We start from the raw sequence: 16,810 nt of genomic DNA, 5'->3' as shown, positions 1-16,810 counted from the left end.
AACATAATATGGGTAGTGAAACCTATATCAATTTTAAATTTTATATTTTAAATATTTTTTTATTGAATTTATCAAATTAAAATTATCAACTTTTTTAAGAATATTAATGTAAAAAAAATATTATAATAAATAAAATAAAAATTTGAAAAAAAAAATGTAACCACTATCTCAAAAATCTCTAAGAAAGATGTAATCCTTATCTATCAAGTTTAAATGCAATTTTTCTCTCTTATAAGTCAAAAACATAGTACAACAGTAAAATTTAATTTCAGATCATTTGTTGGTTTGGTTGAGTCAATTGGTGAGTTTTTTCTGTTCACTCAATCTCTTCCAATTTTCTGATTATTATAAAAATTTGTTAAATATTTTTTATTAATTGTTGTGAAAATTTTGATTGTTTATTAGATTACAAATTAAATTAGATTATGAATTTACACTAAGTTGTTTTTTAATTGCATTATTTGTTGCTAGTAAGTTGAGTTGATTGTTAATTATGTAGGTAAAATAATTTTTTTTACATTCAACCCAAAATTTTTATATGTATGTATATTTTATATAGATTAATATTATTATAATTTCAAGTTTGAGTTAGTAGAATTATTCAAAATTTTTATATATATTTTTTTAAATTTGAATTCAACACCCCCTTAATTTTGTTTCTAGTTTTGCCATTGCTTGCAGCTTACCCTCTTATGTCACACTCATCGTACAATATCATCACACACAAAATTTTTATCTTGTAAACTCGGTTATGTGGTAACTACCACAGAACAAAGACATGCCTTATTTTTAGCCATGAGTTTATAAATTTTATTGTTTTTATTATATAATTTAGAGATATATTGGTAATTATCTTAAAAGACACATGCCTTTTACTTTAGAAGTTATTAAATCAAGACAATCCAACGGTTGAGCCACATCTCAGTTCTATAGTAACTATTACGGAGCCAGTTCCGTGGAATCATCTCTCCAATATCCAAATTGCACTAGGCCACAAAGGAGGTGAGCTCACCTTTTTTGTTCGTTGCCATACACTAGCTGGCAGTAAAAATGTTTTTAATATTTTATCAAAATATTTAAAAATGCATGGTTAAATAAGAAAAAAAATAAAACAAAATGAAATGTAAAAAGTAAATAGAAAAGTTAGAGGGACTCTAGGGTGAGAATGAAAATGTATAAATAGTATTTAACTAATTTTTTTGAAAAAAATTAGGGAAAAATACAAAATATTTCTGAGATTTGCAAAACAAAAAGTGAGATATTTTCAAACATGATTTTCTTTGTTTGATTTTTAAAATCTAAGTTTTTTTTTTTTAAGTAAAATTTTGGAAGAGATTAATAAAATAAAAAAAATTATATATTTTATATTATATGAGTTAGTTTTTAAATAAAATAATGATTTTGTCCTTATAAATTAACACGCTTATAATGAGGTTTTTGGCAAATATGAGAAACCACACATCGTGAAAATCGAGAAAAAAACAAACTCACTTCTTATTTTGTAAATCTTGGAAACTACAAAGAATTTTTTTTATATTTTTCCAAAACAATTATGGGCATTAGTGAAAGTAGTTGTTGTTTGTTAAACAGATCCGGTTTGAAAAGTGTTGGTTCGGTTCGGTTCGGTTCGGTTCTATAAAATAAAAGGGCCCAAACCCGGCCCAAACCCAATAAATCATCATCCAAATGGAAACCTCAGGCTCTCACTCCCACTCCCTTTGGCGGCAATGGCGTGCGCTTCCCTCTCTCTCTCCTCCTTCCTCCCTCTCTCCTCCTCCTCCAAACCTCGAAACCCTAGAAAACCATCAGGCCGGAATCCCAATCGTAATTTCAAGCCTAAATCCAAGTTCCCACCCCTGCCGCCTGCCTACCGCTCCGCCGGTGGCGAAGCCACCACCTACACCCGCTTGCCCCCCAAAGACTCCGCCGCTGATGCCCCATTCCTTGAAGTCCGCCTTCATGATTCTCCTTCAGCTCTGGAATCACGGAAAGGTTTGATTTTTCACGAGGACGTGAAGGAGGAGTTTATGGGGTTTGAGTCCTATAATGATGATGATGGTGATGATGATGATGATGATGATGAAGATGGTGTCTTGACCTCGAGCTTTGGTTCGGAGTCGGAGGAAGAGGAGTTGGATTTGGCGGTTGAGTACGAAGGGTATGAGGATTTGGAGGAGTTTTTGGAGAAAGGTGGGGATTTTAAGGAGAAGGGAGTGCCTGCAGTGATGCGGTGCTTTGATAGAGCTAAGATTTATGTGAAGGCTGGTGATGGAGGGAATGGAGTGGTGGCGTTCAGAAGGGAGAAATTTGTGCCGTATGGTGGCCCGTCGGGTGGAGATGGAGGGAGAGGAGGAGATGTGTACTTGGAGGTGGATGGGTCTATGAATTCATTGCTGCCTTTTAGGAAAGCAGTGCATTTTAGGGCTGGGAGAGGAGCACATGGGCAAGGGAGGAAGCAAGTGGGGGCCAAAGGAGAGGATGTGGTGGTGAAGGTGGCTCCGGGAACTGTGGTTAGAGAGGCAAGGAAGGGTGGAGTGGAGGGGGAGGTGTTGCTGGAGTTGGTGAAGCCCGGGCAGAGGGCATTGCTGCTGCCTGGTGGGAGAGGTGGCCGGGGGAATGCTTCTTTCAAGACAGGGATGAATAAGGTGCCGAAGATTGCAGAGAATGGCGAAGAAGGCGCTGAAATGTAAGTTGTCATTTTTAAGGCAAATTTCATCATATCAGATCTCTGAATGTGAGTACTAACTTTGGTGTTAATAGTTTTGTGAAAAAATGCAATCTAGAATGTATAGTGTTCATGTGTTCTTGGATTGTGCTTATGAGCTAACTTCTGGTCGATAGGGACTTTGGATTGATTGGCCGTGCATAATTGGATAAATGCTGAACTATGTGATGATGGTCCAATAGAATTTTTTATTTACTTCATTTTTTTATGTATCCTGTTCACTATACAAGCCTGCAAACTTTTACCTGGCTACTCCAATCAATTAAAGTCATTTTGACATTGTTTAATTGTTCTGAATGACCATTTACTTATGATAATAACTGACGATTTCTTGAAGATCAAATTAGTGTTAGACTATCATTATAACTAATACAATTAGCGTTAGACTATCATTATAACTAATACAGATTGTAGAAAAAGGTCATCATGTTGGTAGTACTTTAAGAATGAATATTCATATTTTAGTATGGTTTACCCTAGACCTATCTTTCCACTACTCTAGCAAGATTATGATTGTGAGTTTAGTGGGTTGTTTTCATTCTTTTTGAACCGTATGAATGCCTTTTATAAGTAGTGCATATTTTGATATGTAGTTCATTTTTCCCTTCAGGTGGTTGGATTTAGAGTTAAAACTGGTTGCTGATGTTGGAATTGTGGGTGCCCCAAATGCTGGAAAGAGCACCCTTTTAAGTGCTATAAGTGCGGCCCAGCCAACAATAGCAAATTATCCCTTCACGACTTTACTTCCCAATTTGGGGGTGGTTTCATTGGATTTTGATGCCACAATGGTTGTTGCCGATTTACCAGGTTTGCTTGAAGGTGCACATCGAGGCTTTGGTTTAGGTCATGAATTTCTACGGCATACTGAAAGATGTTCTGTCTTGGTAACAAAACTTCTTTTTAAGTTTGTGGGCCACATAATAGACAACCAACTTTAAACTTATAGTTTTCCCTTGGGTGTCTTGATGATCAAGGGTTTATCTCTATCTATACAGTAGTAACTGAAGGGAATTATGATGATGCAACTTCTCACTTTTGTAGAAGACTAGTAGAACTACTGGTTAACTTGATGGTCGAGGGATTATTTCTTGCATTGGTCTTTTGTTAAGCATCTTTATTCCTATTGATTTATTGGGTTTTTTTTTTTTAAATCTTAATTTTGGGCGCATCTTCTACTGCAAATACTGATGTATCTTCTCTTTTGGCACTTAGATACATGTTGTTGATGGTTCGGGACAGCAGCCAGCGTATGAGTTTGATGCTGTTCGCTTAGAGCTGGAGCTATTTAGTCCAGAACTTGCAGAAAAGCCATACTTGGTTGCATATAATAAAATGGATCTACCAGAAGCAACTGAGAATTGGAATGCATTCAAGCAACACCTAGAAAGCCAGGGTATTCATGTGTTTTGCATCAGTGCAATGAACAGGCAAGGAACTCATGGTGTGGTGCTTGCTTCTTATGAACTATTGCAGAAACAATTAAAAGCAAGAAAAGAAGTTGAAGGTTGTGCTTTTTGTTGTGTTCATTATGCTCCGTTCATTGTGTTGAGCTTGCCAAATTTGATCTCATACATGTGGTACAGAACCCAAATGCATGTGATATGTTGCAATTGAATTTTCTAGGTACATGAATTTGCATTATGCCTGTCACAAACTGCTTTTTGCCTTCTCTTCCATGTTAACTTGTAAATCACCTTAGTCACACACTTCTAAGAAAAGGCCCCTGGTTAGTTTAAGAAAAGAAAGCAATGGTAGAGGATGTTCCATGCGGAGAACTAGTGCTTCTTAATTTTTGGATTTTATTTTCTCTTACTTGAACAATACATCATTCAATAACATCCTGCTTTTAAGTAAAGAGGGTAATACATGTGGAAAATTCTTTACAATCATTAGGAAATGTTGACTTTTCTATGATTATCATATCAGATTGTCTTTATTTTCTAAGGATTCATCTCCATAGTCTTCTGATAATGCCTTTTTCTGATCCTTAATTTGATGAATCTATCCTCTTTATGTTGTTTTTCCCCCTGACACTCATTCAGTTAATGATGAAGGTTGACTTGGTAGTTTCTTAATTCAGTTTAACTTGCATACTTTGAAAGATGTTTGTGATATAAATTTTGAGTGCCCCTATATGCTTGCTTTTCAACAACATTAACAGTGCTCTCTTCTGCAAATTCAGAATATCCAGATCTGGCAAACCTGAATCATGTTGCTGATACTGTGAGAAAGCAAAGGAGTGTTTCAATGAGTGACTTTGAAATCATTCACGAAAGCAGTACTAACACATGGCATGTAGTCGGAGCCGGAATACAACGTTTTGTTCAAATGACAAATTGGCAGTATGTGCTATTTATTTCCTTTTGCATATATATATATAGCGCGTTTAATACTGTCTACCCTTATTTTTTATTGGTGCACTAGCCTTACCTTTTACCTCTTAGACCCCATATTGGCAGGAGTAATTCACTTGTCTAGTCTTTTTTAAACTAATAATTTTCACCTTTTGTCCAATATCTCTGTTATTGGAAATATGATAGTTGCATTTTACGTATCAAATCAAAGTACTCTTGCTAGCAGATAAGAATAAAATTGACATAGTGCTGGTTTTGCTCAACCAATTTACTCTTTTAAGGTTCCAGTATTTGAATTGGAAAGCCACATAATATCTCTCCATTGACAAGATTCATACCTTTATTTGTTTAAGCTTTCAACATGATAGTACTTAGAAAAAAAATGATGAGAAATTCAGAATGCAGGATAGCTTATGATGAACAACAAAAAATTGCTACACTGGAATGTCAAATATCAGCTGAGAAATATTGTTTATGAGTAGAGTATGCCATTAACCAACTTTAGCTTCCTCTAGTTCAATACTTGAGCACTGCTTGTATTATCATTTGCCCATGAAGCCTGCATTTTATATGAGGTAGGATGATGCAAGCTTTATTTTGAAATCGTCATTTTGTTACCTTGTTGTAGTGTTGAAATTTGACTTGCGTCTAGTAATAATATAATAATTTCTTTAACCAATTTCTCTGAAAGTGAACTCTTGTTCTAGTCTCAGTTAATTTTCTTTGGAACAAGCACTTTCATGTGTTTGCCAATGCTTTACAGGACTATATAATCTGTGAAACAGGTATTCAGAATCTTTAAGAAGGTTTCAACATGCCTTGGAAGCCTGTGGAGTTAATAAGTCTCTAATGAAACAAGGTGTCAAAGAAGGCGACACGGTCATTGTGGGCGAGGTATAAATTCTTTTTTTCTTAATGCTCGTTTTTTTGTTATGATAAATTTAGATCTGAGCACTAGTTTCACTACAAATTCCAGATGGAGATGGTGTGGCATGACGCAGATGAAACCTTCGGCCCATCAAGAACAAAAAAACAGGCTGTTGGGTGAAGAAAATATCGGTATTACTACGGTTAGAATAAGATTATCAACAGAAGTTACAATTTTGATGAGGAGCAATTGTTATATGTTCTTGTTTCATCTGCAATGGAAAGGCAATCTCCTGCCAATTGAATATTTTTTTTCCAAGGCAATGTTGCAAAAAAGGCCTCAAATGGATGTGATATAAGTTTGAATCAGCAAAATAAGTTATTGTTTGAGTGGCATGCAGTGTGTCATGGAAAATATTATGACTGTGTATCATTGATTCTTGTTATACAACTCAGTTGAAATGTTATTTAATAAACAAAGCCTATTGTGAGAGCTGGAGTAGCTCAGTTGGTTAGAGCGTATGGCTGTTAACCATAAGGTCGAAGGTTCAAGCCCTTCCTCTAGCGTTTATTTGTTTTTTATTCTTAAAAATTTAAATTATATAATTATTATTTAGATAAATTTTATAACATTTAATTATTTGAATATTTTGGTGGGATCTTATTTTTATTTTTTAATATCATTTGTTTATAGCGTCTATTAGATTATTTATCTAACAGTTGTTTCATTATTAATCATAGAGGTGAGATTATCACTAACTTCACTTTGGGAAATATATTTATAATAAAACAACAACTGTTAAATCATTGCTCAAAGTATAGTATTTGTACAGCTATTTGCACAGGTAAACAATTTAACAATTGTTATGGGACGTCTTTAGTTTTTAAATTTAGAGATGTCCTTAAATTACCAGTTCTCTCTCTCTATATATATATATCACTCTTTTTAGATTTTCCTTAGTTTCTTCTTCTTCTTTTTTTCTTAATGATTCGGTAAATTTTTAGTTACAGAAAGTGAACGTCTAGCATTTAACCTTCCAAAAATTAATTATGAAAAACCTTAACTAAAAGACCACTCCAAATTATATTATTAAACCAAAATTCTTAATTATCTTTAAGTAGTTTTTATGTTAAACATTTATTTTTCTTCAATTGTCATCTCTAATGAGTAGATACAGAGTATTTAATACCATAAAAAAAGAAGCTTAATCACAAACAAGTTCTTCTAAGTACAAATTATGAATCCAAAACAACAACCAATTCTAGTAAAACAAACAAACACAATCTCAAACTACAAATATATATATATATAGAACTTAATTATACACAGATGGCTCTCTAAGTATGGAACTATAAATCCAAAACAACAAAGAGAGTTCCAATATCAGTGAAATGCAGTAACAAAAACAGACAAATGACCACAAATCCATGCAAATTCATGCACGTAAAACAAATTTCAAGTGTCATGAAATCGAGTGACGTCTTCTTCTCTGAAACAAAAGCCTTGCTTCTGATGTTGCCTTTGCATTCAATGGCTTCACATCTCTCATCCTAAACAATGCATTCAATTTCCCAAGCTTCTTTGTCAATGATCTCAGAATCTTGTTTGCAGGATTGGCCCTCACTAGTTCTTGTTTCATTGACACATGATCTTTTTCAAGATCAGTTAATCTCATTCTCATTCTTGCTACTTCAAGCTTCAATTCTCTGTTTTCTCTTCGAACCGACGCATAGTTGTCTCTCGGTGAGATTGCGCCGCTTCCTACTCCACTGCTTGATCTCTGAGGATACTGTCCATTTGCTGATCCAAAGAAGAACTGGTCATGACTTCCATTCATCGCATTTCGCAGTCGAATTTGCTCAAAGTAGAGTACTTGCACTGCCATTTGCACCGGTAATCGTTCATTCTGCGCCGCGTGGCTGCATGCTTCTTGTGAGAGCTTTTGGCAGTCTATGGTTTTGCATAGTCTGTATCTTTCTGATTCTTTGATGTTTGGATGAACCTGAATTTCAAATTAGTTAGTTCTGTTTTTCATATATATACATAGCTTAATTGTTCAGATTTGATCAATTATGTTTTCTCAAAGCTTAATGCTCTATCAATTTGTTTCAAAGAATCATTCTTTGTACTAAAATTGGAAAATCTTAGTGTGTGTGTGTCTAGTGATCTAGAAAGAATTTCTGATACTTGAAACCCATAATATGATGTCAAGGAGTTTGGCTTTTCTTCAGTAAAGCTAATTCTGTTTTTCATATACTAATGTTACATCAATTTGTTTCAAATTAATCATTTATCATCTTCCAAAGCATGCATTCCACTGATCATTTAAAAATGTCATAAATTTTTACTCAAATTTATTTCATCATGGAGTTCAAAAAAGCATTGGAAGAATGCAAAAGATTTCGGCAATATAACAGTGACATACCTTGAGGAAAATGTCGACAGCTCTATATAATCCATCGTTCACTACGCGGGCATGATCAGGGAGTAACTCTGCAAGAGCAATAAACTTCGACGGCAATAAGTTTGAATCAAGAGCAATTTCTGCAAGATAACTGTCCATGAGTTTCGACGCCTTTATTATCACACTCTGTTTCGGCGATCTCGGGCTATCGTACTCATAACATACATCTCTTTCTTCCCTCAGTTGAGCTCCTTCATCGTCTTCCTCATCGAGATTTAGAAACACCGAGAATATCCTCGACACCGTATCTGTGTCATACAATGTCTGATGGCCATTGTTTTGAGGATTTGCCGGGATTAAAATGTCTTCAAGAATGGCTTGATCAAGTTGAAATCCAATTCTTCTTTCCAAGTCTGCTTTACAAATGGAGGATGCTGAAACCATTACAGCAGTTTTAAGAAGCCCGGAAAGGAATGCAATCGGCACCGGGCTTTTTCTTGATTGTGTCGGCAGTAAACCCACTATAGTTTCCACAATCACTCTTTGCTTTTTCTGATTTTCTTCGTCGGAAAAGCTACATTTCCATGATTGCATGTCTCTAACAATCAAACTTTGCAGAGAATTATGCGCGTAATTTATCAAAATCCTACTGATTGTGTCCTGTTTGAGACCCTTCGATTTCATCGTCGACAGCACTCTCTGAAAAAAATCAAGATTGAGCACTGCTAAACTTTTCCCCCACCAATCAGATGCTAATTCTCTGTCAATTGTACTACTTTTCGAAGCCAAGTTTGTTTCGAGTCTCGATAAACCTGAAGTCAGTTGTTCTTTGCAGACATTTGATGAAATTGCAGTAATAATTCTGCTAATCAGATTGATTTCTTCGGCTACCGGAAGTAGCATCTCACATCTTTGCAATACGGTTATCGAATTTAAAATGTTTGAGATTACTGTCTCTCTGAGATAACTTTCTGCTTGAGTAGCCAAATTTTTTTCTGCAAATTCTTCGGTCATTTGAAGGTAATGAGCTGCACAACGAATCATTGCGACATTGGACAGTGTGATCTCAATGTTTACACCGTAACAGAACTTCGCGGACAGCTCAAAAGCTTCTGCTCCACCGGGTATTCCTTGCAAATTTATTCGTGTCGCCTTTGTGTCTTTTGCTTCAGAAATGAGCTTCCTGATTTTTCCGCTCCGCGAAACCAAAGGAAACTGCAGGAAAAACAAGTAGAAATGTAATTCCGCAAAATAAATTCTTCAAATTATATGAAGTTCTAAATAACATTTTGTTTAAAGAAAAACCCGAATAGATTATATATTGTTCAAATCCAAAATCAAAGACAAATAAGGAAATCAAGTTATGTTCATGTTCACATTTTCTTCGAGTAATAAACATACGAGCTCTACGATGATTGATTAAGTTGGATCGAGAACGAAAACAATACCTTGTGAAGTGCAAAGCTTGATGTTCCAACTTCAACAGTGAGATCACTTGAAACATCAGAAAGAGGCCTGAAAAAGAATGAGATTAATAAATAATGGTATATTAATTATGTCTTGTTTGGAAGATTTAAAAGTCTCTGTTCATTTGTTAAATGCTTCCTGAAAAACATCAGATTAAAAATTTCTGTCATTCAGTTAAAACTTTCTCGGAAAACTCATTCATCGCCATGAAATTTTCAGATTAATTGAGGTTCATTTAATCAAATTTGGATTAAAAGAACATGAAGAACAACATTCTATTAACTTTTACCACAAAAACTAGAGCACAAAAGAGATTAAAATGATATTTTAAGACTAACAAAGTCATATTAATTGCTGTTCTTATGTCAAATGCTTCTTGGAAAACTCATTCATCACATAGGAACATGCATGAACTAATCTACCAGTCAATCAAATTTGAATTAAAAGAACATGAAGAAGAAAATTCTATCAACTTTTATCACAAAAAATAAAACATAAAAGAGATCAAAATTTAATAAATTAATATGACAGCACCAGATGAATTCCTGTTTCTATGTCAAATGCTTCATGAAAACTCATCCATCACAATGAAATACATTAAATAAACTAACAAACCAAATCAATCAACCAAATTTGGATTAAAAGAACATGAAGAAGAACATTCTATTAACTTTTTCTACAAAAAAACTAGAACACACAAGAGACCAGAATGATAAATTAATACTAAAAACATGAGATTAATTGCTGTTCTTATGTCAAATGCTTCTTGGAAAACTCATTCATCACTTGAAATACATTAACTAAACTAACAAACCAAATTTGGATCAAAAGAACATGAAGAATGTCATATGAACTTTTAACCAAAAGAACTAAAACACAAAAGAAGTCAACACCCAAAGAAGTACCAGTCAATAGTATGTCTAGTGCTCAAACTTGGCCTAAATGTTCTCTTCCCTGAAACACTCTGCTTCAACTCACTAACTGTAGCTATTCCCATGTCTCACTAAACTTGAAGAATGGTATTACTTTGAAGTTTGAAGAGAAGAAGAGCAAGAGAGCATGGCAATTTATGAAGAGAAAAAAGAAAAGGTGGTCAGTAAAGAAAGGCTAGTGTATTACCATACTAGCAATTGATGGGATAGAGCTTTTTCTAATGCTTCTTCCTTTTTCCAAAATCATATATAAAAAGTAATACAAAAGGTAATAGTTTTCTTCTAAAAACTAAACAGTGTTTGGATTAGTATTGACATCAAATTAAAAAGATTAAAGAGAAAGGTCTCTGTTTCTGATTTTCAAAAGTTCAAAGATTAATGTCATTGAAAAATTTGTTCTCAACTTTAGAGTTTTGTGTTGGGTTGATCTTATCTAATATGATATGAAAGGAATTGAGTGTGGAAGTATAAACAAATTGTGAGATTTTATAGAAATTATAGTTTGCAAGTTTTAAATTAGCAATGGATGCAATACAAATAATAAAATAAATAATTACAGAAAAAACTTAAAGATTGACATGGTTTGGTAAAAAAATTCTTATATGACAAATTTAATGGGATTAGAGATGCAAAGCAGCTCCGAAAAATTATTACCACTAAAAAATTATATTAAATTTTTAAATTTTATATCAAAATTGTAAAAACAGAGAAGAATAATAATAACATAAAAATTTAATGGAAAATCCATTAAAAAGACACTGATTAGAGCAAAGGTTACACATATTTTGCTAAAGTTATATATATATATATATATATATAACATATGTTTAAATAAGCTTTATTTCGATAACAAGTTTAATTATTGATGTGATAAATCATAAAAAATCTAGTTTTTATGTGACATTTGATTATCTAGATTTTTTGCATAAATCCATAAATAGAAGTTTTCCGAGTCTAATTAAATAGAATTTGGGTTACACATCCTACTAAGAATGTTATTCAAGTCTAATCAAATTGAATTTGGATTACAAATTTTACCATGATTGATCTTATCCGCATATCATTATTTACAAGTTTTTTACTTTAATAATACACACAATAGTAATAACAAAAACAAATATCATATGAATTTTAGGTTCAAATGCACAAAAGTATCATGTCGGCTTAAGTTTTTGTGTTACATAAATAAAATAATAACTCAAGAACTTTATAATCATATGAAGTCCACTTCATTGAGAGGCTGTAAAATGAAAAAGAAAAACACTTTTTAATAATCTAATGGCATAAACAGTAATCACCAATCAGTTCCTCCCTTTAAAAATTAATTAAAATGTACATGCCATCTTTCTCCCCCACTTTTCTTGCTAAAAGTAGTTTCATGGTGGGGTTGTGGCCACTCATGAAATCTAATTCCATCATATTGATTAGTGTTTGATATTTTTGTTGTTTTTGTGGGGTTATATTTGCATGATTCCAGATAATTTTGCAGTGTTTTATGGAGAAGAGAAATGCAATCATGCTTCATCACTAACCCTGAATGTTATTATATTGTTTTAAATGTCCTAAAATTATATTTTTAATTAAATGTCACACTTTTTTTATTTTTTTATTAAACTTTTTTTTTTGGGGGGTGAAGTTTTTATTGCCTGGAAAGCAAAAATGGCAAAGTCATGATGTGATGATGAGAGTTACATGAGATCCATGGATGGATTTTGTTGTGGACCCTTCTTTTTTGTGTTTGGGCTTAATAAGGCCCGGAAAATCGATTCAAACCCGATTTTTTTTTTTTAATTATTAATTGACCGGAAAAAACAAGGTACTGAAAGCTTTATAAAACAATAAACTTCTCTCTGGCAAGTGTTTTTTTATGTGCATAATAACTCAAATTCAAAACCATTTAGACCCAAACATTGGTCACTTCAATCAACTTTTATTAATAAATTTTTGTTATTATATATAATGAGATTATAATTAATTTTAATGAAAATAAGATTTTTTTTTTTTTTTTTATTAAAGTAAAGGAAATTTTTTATAGTTTAATTTATATATTTATAATTTGTATGTAAAAATAGGCAAATATTTTTTTGGTCTCTACTTTATTATTATTATGTTTCTTTCCCATAATTATAATTACTAAAATACTAAAAGAAAAGAAAATTAAAAAGTGGATAAAGAAATGATTGAATCATATGTTAAGTGAGAAAGTTGTGGTTGGGTTGGAGGGGAAGCATGGTGGGACAAGGTTAGCAAATGAGGGGTTGGGGTTTTGGCATGATTGGGAATTTGGGAGTAGCAAACCTAGTGCCTCTCATTATGGCAGACAAAATAACATCTATATATAACTATATAAATATTAAAAGTATATGCATGCGCCTACTTTAGACCCCACATTTCACTAAACTTTAATTATTACCTACATATTAACATTTACAAATAATAATAATAATAATAATAATAATAATAATAATAATAATAATTATTATTATTATTATTATTATTATTATTATACAAATAGATAAAGTACGTTAAAGTTTTTTCTAAGAGGTCGTTTGGTTGGATGTAGTTGAAAATGCAGTGGATTTATATTTACAAATCCTTGTATTTGAAAATTCAGGAGAGTCAAATCCAGTGTTTGGTTGGATGTATTTATAACGCTGAATCACAAAATTTTGTATTTGGTTAAAGAGATTTTTTAATTTAAATTTTATTAAATAATTAATATAATATAATATATTAATTATATATTATACTTCTTCTCTTGATACAAATATCTCTTCTTCTCTATTTATTCTTATCAACTGGGTATTAAAATTTAAATTTCCTGTTTTGTACAGGACATTCGGATTTAATAATTCTATCTGTGTTGCTTCATATACTCCTACTAAATAGTTGAATATATTTTCATCTAGCATGCTGTCAAAGATTTTATCATCTCCATAAATGGTTTCAAACCAATTTGCGTTTGATGTCTTAGGAAACCTTATTTGAATAAAGATAAACATGTTAGGAAATTTGATAAAACAAGAGATTATAAAAATAAGTTAAGTTGTTTTACATGTGGAAGCATAAGACTAGAAATAGAAATGATAGAAAAGGGACATTTAGATGTCTATGATACATTAGAGTATGATAAAAATTATAACTTAATTGCTTATTACAATAGCATAAATGTCCAAGACAAAGACGTAAAACCGCTTCTAAATCTTATTATTAATATTAATTACACTATAATAATATTTTATTTAATATTTTATAAAATATAATTATAGTGTAATTAATTTTATGAGTAATTAATATAATTAATATATACTTAATTTATTATAATAAAATATAATATATTAATTATTTATTAAAATAATTAATATAATATAATATATCAATTATATACTATATTACTAATATTAATTACACTATAATTATATTTTATTTAATATTTTATAAAATATAATTATGGTATAATTAATATTATGAGTAATTAATGTAATTAATATATACTTAATTTATTATAATAAATATAATATATTACTTCTTTATTAAAACAATTAATATAATATAATATAATATAATATATGAATTAAATATTATATTACTAATATTAATTACACTATAATTGCATTTTATTTAATATTTTATAAAATATAATTATAGTGTAATTAATATAATTAATATATACTTAATTTATTATAATAAAATATAATATATTAATTATTTAATAAATAATTAATATAATATAATATATCAATTATATATTATATTATTAATATTAATTATACTATAATTATATTATATTTAATATTTTATAAAATATAATTATAGTGTAATTAATATTATAAGTAATTAATATAATTAGTATATTAATTACTAGATGGGATTTACTGGATGGGATTTTGAAATTCGGTTATTTTGGCCGAATTCCATAATCCCAAGACTTTTGGATTTGAAAATACAAAAGAGATTGAAATCCATTGAAATAAACAAAAGATTTCTCAAAGCCAAGGATTTTCAAATCCGGCCAAACAAACAACCCCTAAGTGAAAAACGAGGGTAAAAATTTTAGGAAGTCACTCTATTATTATGACCATTTTCCACTTTGCTCATTGAGTTTTAATTTATCTTTTTCCAATCACCCTACATTGATTCTGTTTCATAAAGAGGTCATTCATAAAAATTCCGATCAATTTTTTGCTCGAGTTGGCCATCTAATTACAGCGCTATGCATTAAATTAAAGTTTATTTAATCCACACTGGCTTAGACATGTTAGCAAGGTGTGTTAGAAATACACATAAGCATATATATCAGTATTTCATGAGAAGCCTGGTAAGATGCATACTGATATGTATTTCCCACACACCACTCAACAGAAAAATTGATCGAAATCTTATAGGTGACCTCATGGTGAAATAAAGTCAATGTAGGGTGATTGAAATAAACTAATCGAAATTTGAGTGAACAAAGTGGAAAACGATAATAATATAGTAGCCTCCTAAAATTTTTACTCCATGAAACATGTTTATTTATTCTAGAAAAAAAAAAATTACCTTATTATAGAAGTAGCAATAATAATAATAATAATAATAATAATTATTATTATTATTATTATTATTATAATAATAATAATAATAATTATAATAATAATAATAATAATAATAATTATTATTATTATTATTATTATTATTATTATTATTATTATTATTATTCTACAAATTCCTTCTGCACCATTATAGAAATGCATGAATGCTATGAATGCCTCGAACTTTATATTTATAATTTTATTATATAGATAATTATAAAAAGTGCTATGGCTTTTACAGACATCCGTAAATTCAAAATTTATAGATATCCACGTGGCTATTGGATCAACATTCAACTCTTTTAACCCCTACCATTTTCTTTCTCTAAACACCCACTCCATCTACCCTATTTTTCTTATTCATTTATGAGAATATTCTATAAACATTAGCAGATGACAAATTTTGTTATAAAAAAATATATTTAGTGAGATATGATTATAAATATATTTTATATATGTGAGTATTTATAAGTTTTATAGGAGATATATATATATACAGTATTTTGATTCATAATAGTAAAATCACAATAATATTTTTAAAAAATATATGAAAATGCATTAATACCTATAAATTTATATTTGAAATTTTATCATATAAATAGTTCTGAAAATAATATATTTACTGATGTATGGTTTTAAGAAGGTTAGTTTTATGAAAATTATTGGAGGTATGTATACAATATTTTGATTCATAATAGTAAAATTACAAGAATATTAACAAAAATATGGAAATCAATGAATGTGAAGTAATAAGGCCATATAATTACATTTTTATTCTAATATATAATAAAAAAAAATTAACTTTTTTATTCTAATAATAATTACAACTATATAATTTTAAAAAATTAGATGTATGTGGTATTAAGAAATTTAGTTTTGTTGGAGGTATTATATAATCTTTGTAGGAGGTCGATATACAACATTTCGATCCTTATTAGTAAAATTATAAAAATACTTTTTTTAAAAAAAATATAGAAATGCATGAATGTCCTGAGAAGACTATATACCTACAATTTTATTCTAATCTATGGTGTGTCTAGATATATACATATATATGAATGATTAGTCATTTTATAAGGTTTTTAATGTTAAGCTTTGTATTGTTTTCATCTTAAGGACATGATTAGTTTTTCAGACAGTGATTCATTCTTCTAATACCTATTCAAAAGCTTTATTAATGACAAGGCTTTAAGTTATGGAAGTTTCCTAAATTATTAAATTAAATCCCTTCTTTTTAGGACACTGCCTAAAGTTTTCACTGGCGTTAGAATAACTTTTATCTCTGTAAATTGTTTTCACTTTTATCTTGAATCTTGAAAGTTACTTTTTATTGTATGCTTTTGTTTCAAATGTGAGAAGACGTCAAGGAATAAAAATGCACATCATTTGATTAGCTTAATATATATTCTTCTCCGTTTTTTTTTTATTTGTCATATTTATCTAATTCACACTGACTAAGAAAAATTAGTTAAAATTAATTGATCATCTA

General features: G+C 30.4%; 2 protein-coding genes and 1 non-coding gene across 3 annotated transcripts; 2 read left to right on the top strand and 1 right to left on the bottom strand.

Annotated features, from left to right (window-relative positions):
- Positions 1-1,718: 1,718 nt before the first annotated feature.
- LOC120265970 (probable GTP-binding protein OBGC1, chloroplastic) lies at positions 1,719-6,265 on the top strand. Its single transcript, XM_039273914.1, has 6 exons — positions 1,719-2,686; positions 3,336-3,609; positions 3,938-4,229; positions 4,908-5,067; positions 5,865-5,973; positions 6,056-6,265. Exons 1-6 carry the CDS (start codon positions 1,728-1,730, stop codon positions 6,125-6,127), a joined length of 1,866 nt encoding a protein of 621 aa, XP_039129848.1. The 5' UTR covers positions 1,719-1,727; the 3' UTR covers positions 6,128-6,265.
- A 174-nt stretch (positions 6,266-6,439) lies between these two features.
- Positions 6,440-6,513, top strand: TRNAN-GUU. Its single transcript has one exon. It is a non-coding gene; the product is annotated as a tRNA-Asn (tRNA).
- Positions 6,514-7,232: 719 nt separating this feature from the next.
- LOC120264474 (BTB/POZ domain-containing protein At1g03010-like) lies at positions 7,233-10,873 on the bottom strand. The gene is made up of 4 exons (XM_039272287.1): positions 10,724-10,873; positions 9,800-9,866; positions 8,373-9,566; positions 7,233-7,949 (listed from the first exon to the last, which is right to left on the bottom strand). The coding sequence occupies exons 1-4, from the start codon at positions 10,813-10,815 to the stop codon at positions 7,410-7,412; spliced, it is 1,893 nt and encodes a 630-aa protein (XP_039128221.1). The 5' UTR covers positions 10,816-10,873; the 3' UTR covers positions 7,233-7,409.
- Between the last annotated feature and the right edge of the window lie 5,937 nt (positions 10,874-16,810).

This window comes from Dioscorea cayenensis, chromosome 7, assembly GCF_009730915.1.
Source record: "Dioscorea cayenensis subsp. rotundata cultivar TDr96_F1 chromosome 7, TDr96_F1_v2_PseudoChromosome.rev07_lg8_w22 25.fasta, whole genome shotgun sequence".
NCBI classification, from domain to species: Eukaryota; Viridiplantae; Streptophyta; class Magnoliopsida; order Dioscoreales; family Dioscoreaceae; genus Dioscorea; species Dioscorea cayenensis.
The sequence above is the reverse complement of the archived record's forward strand: the minus strand, read 5'-3'. Positions and strand labels throughout refer to the sequence as shown.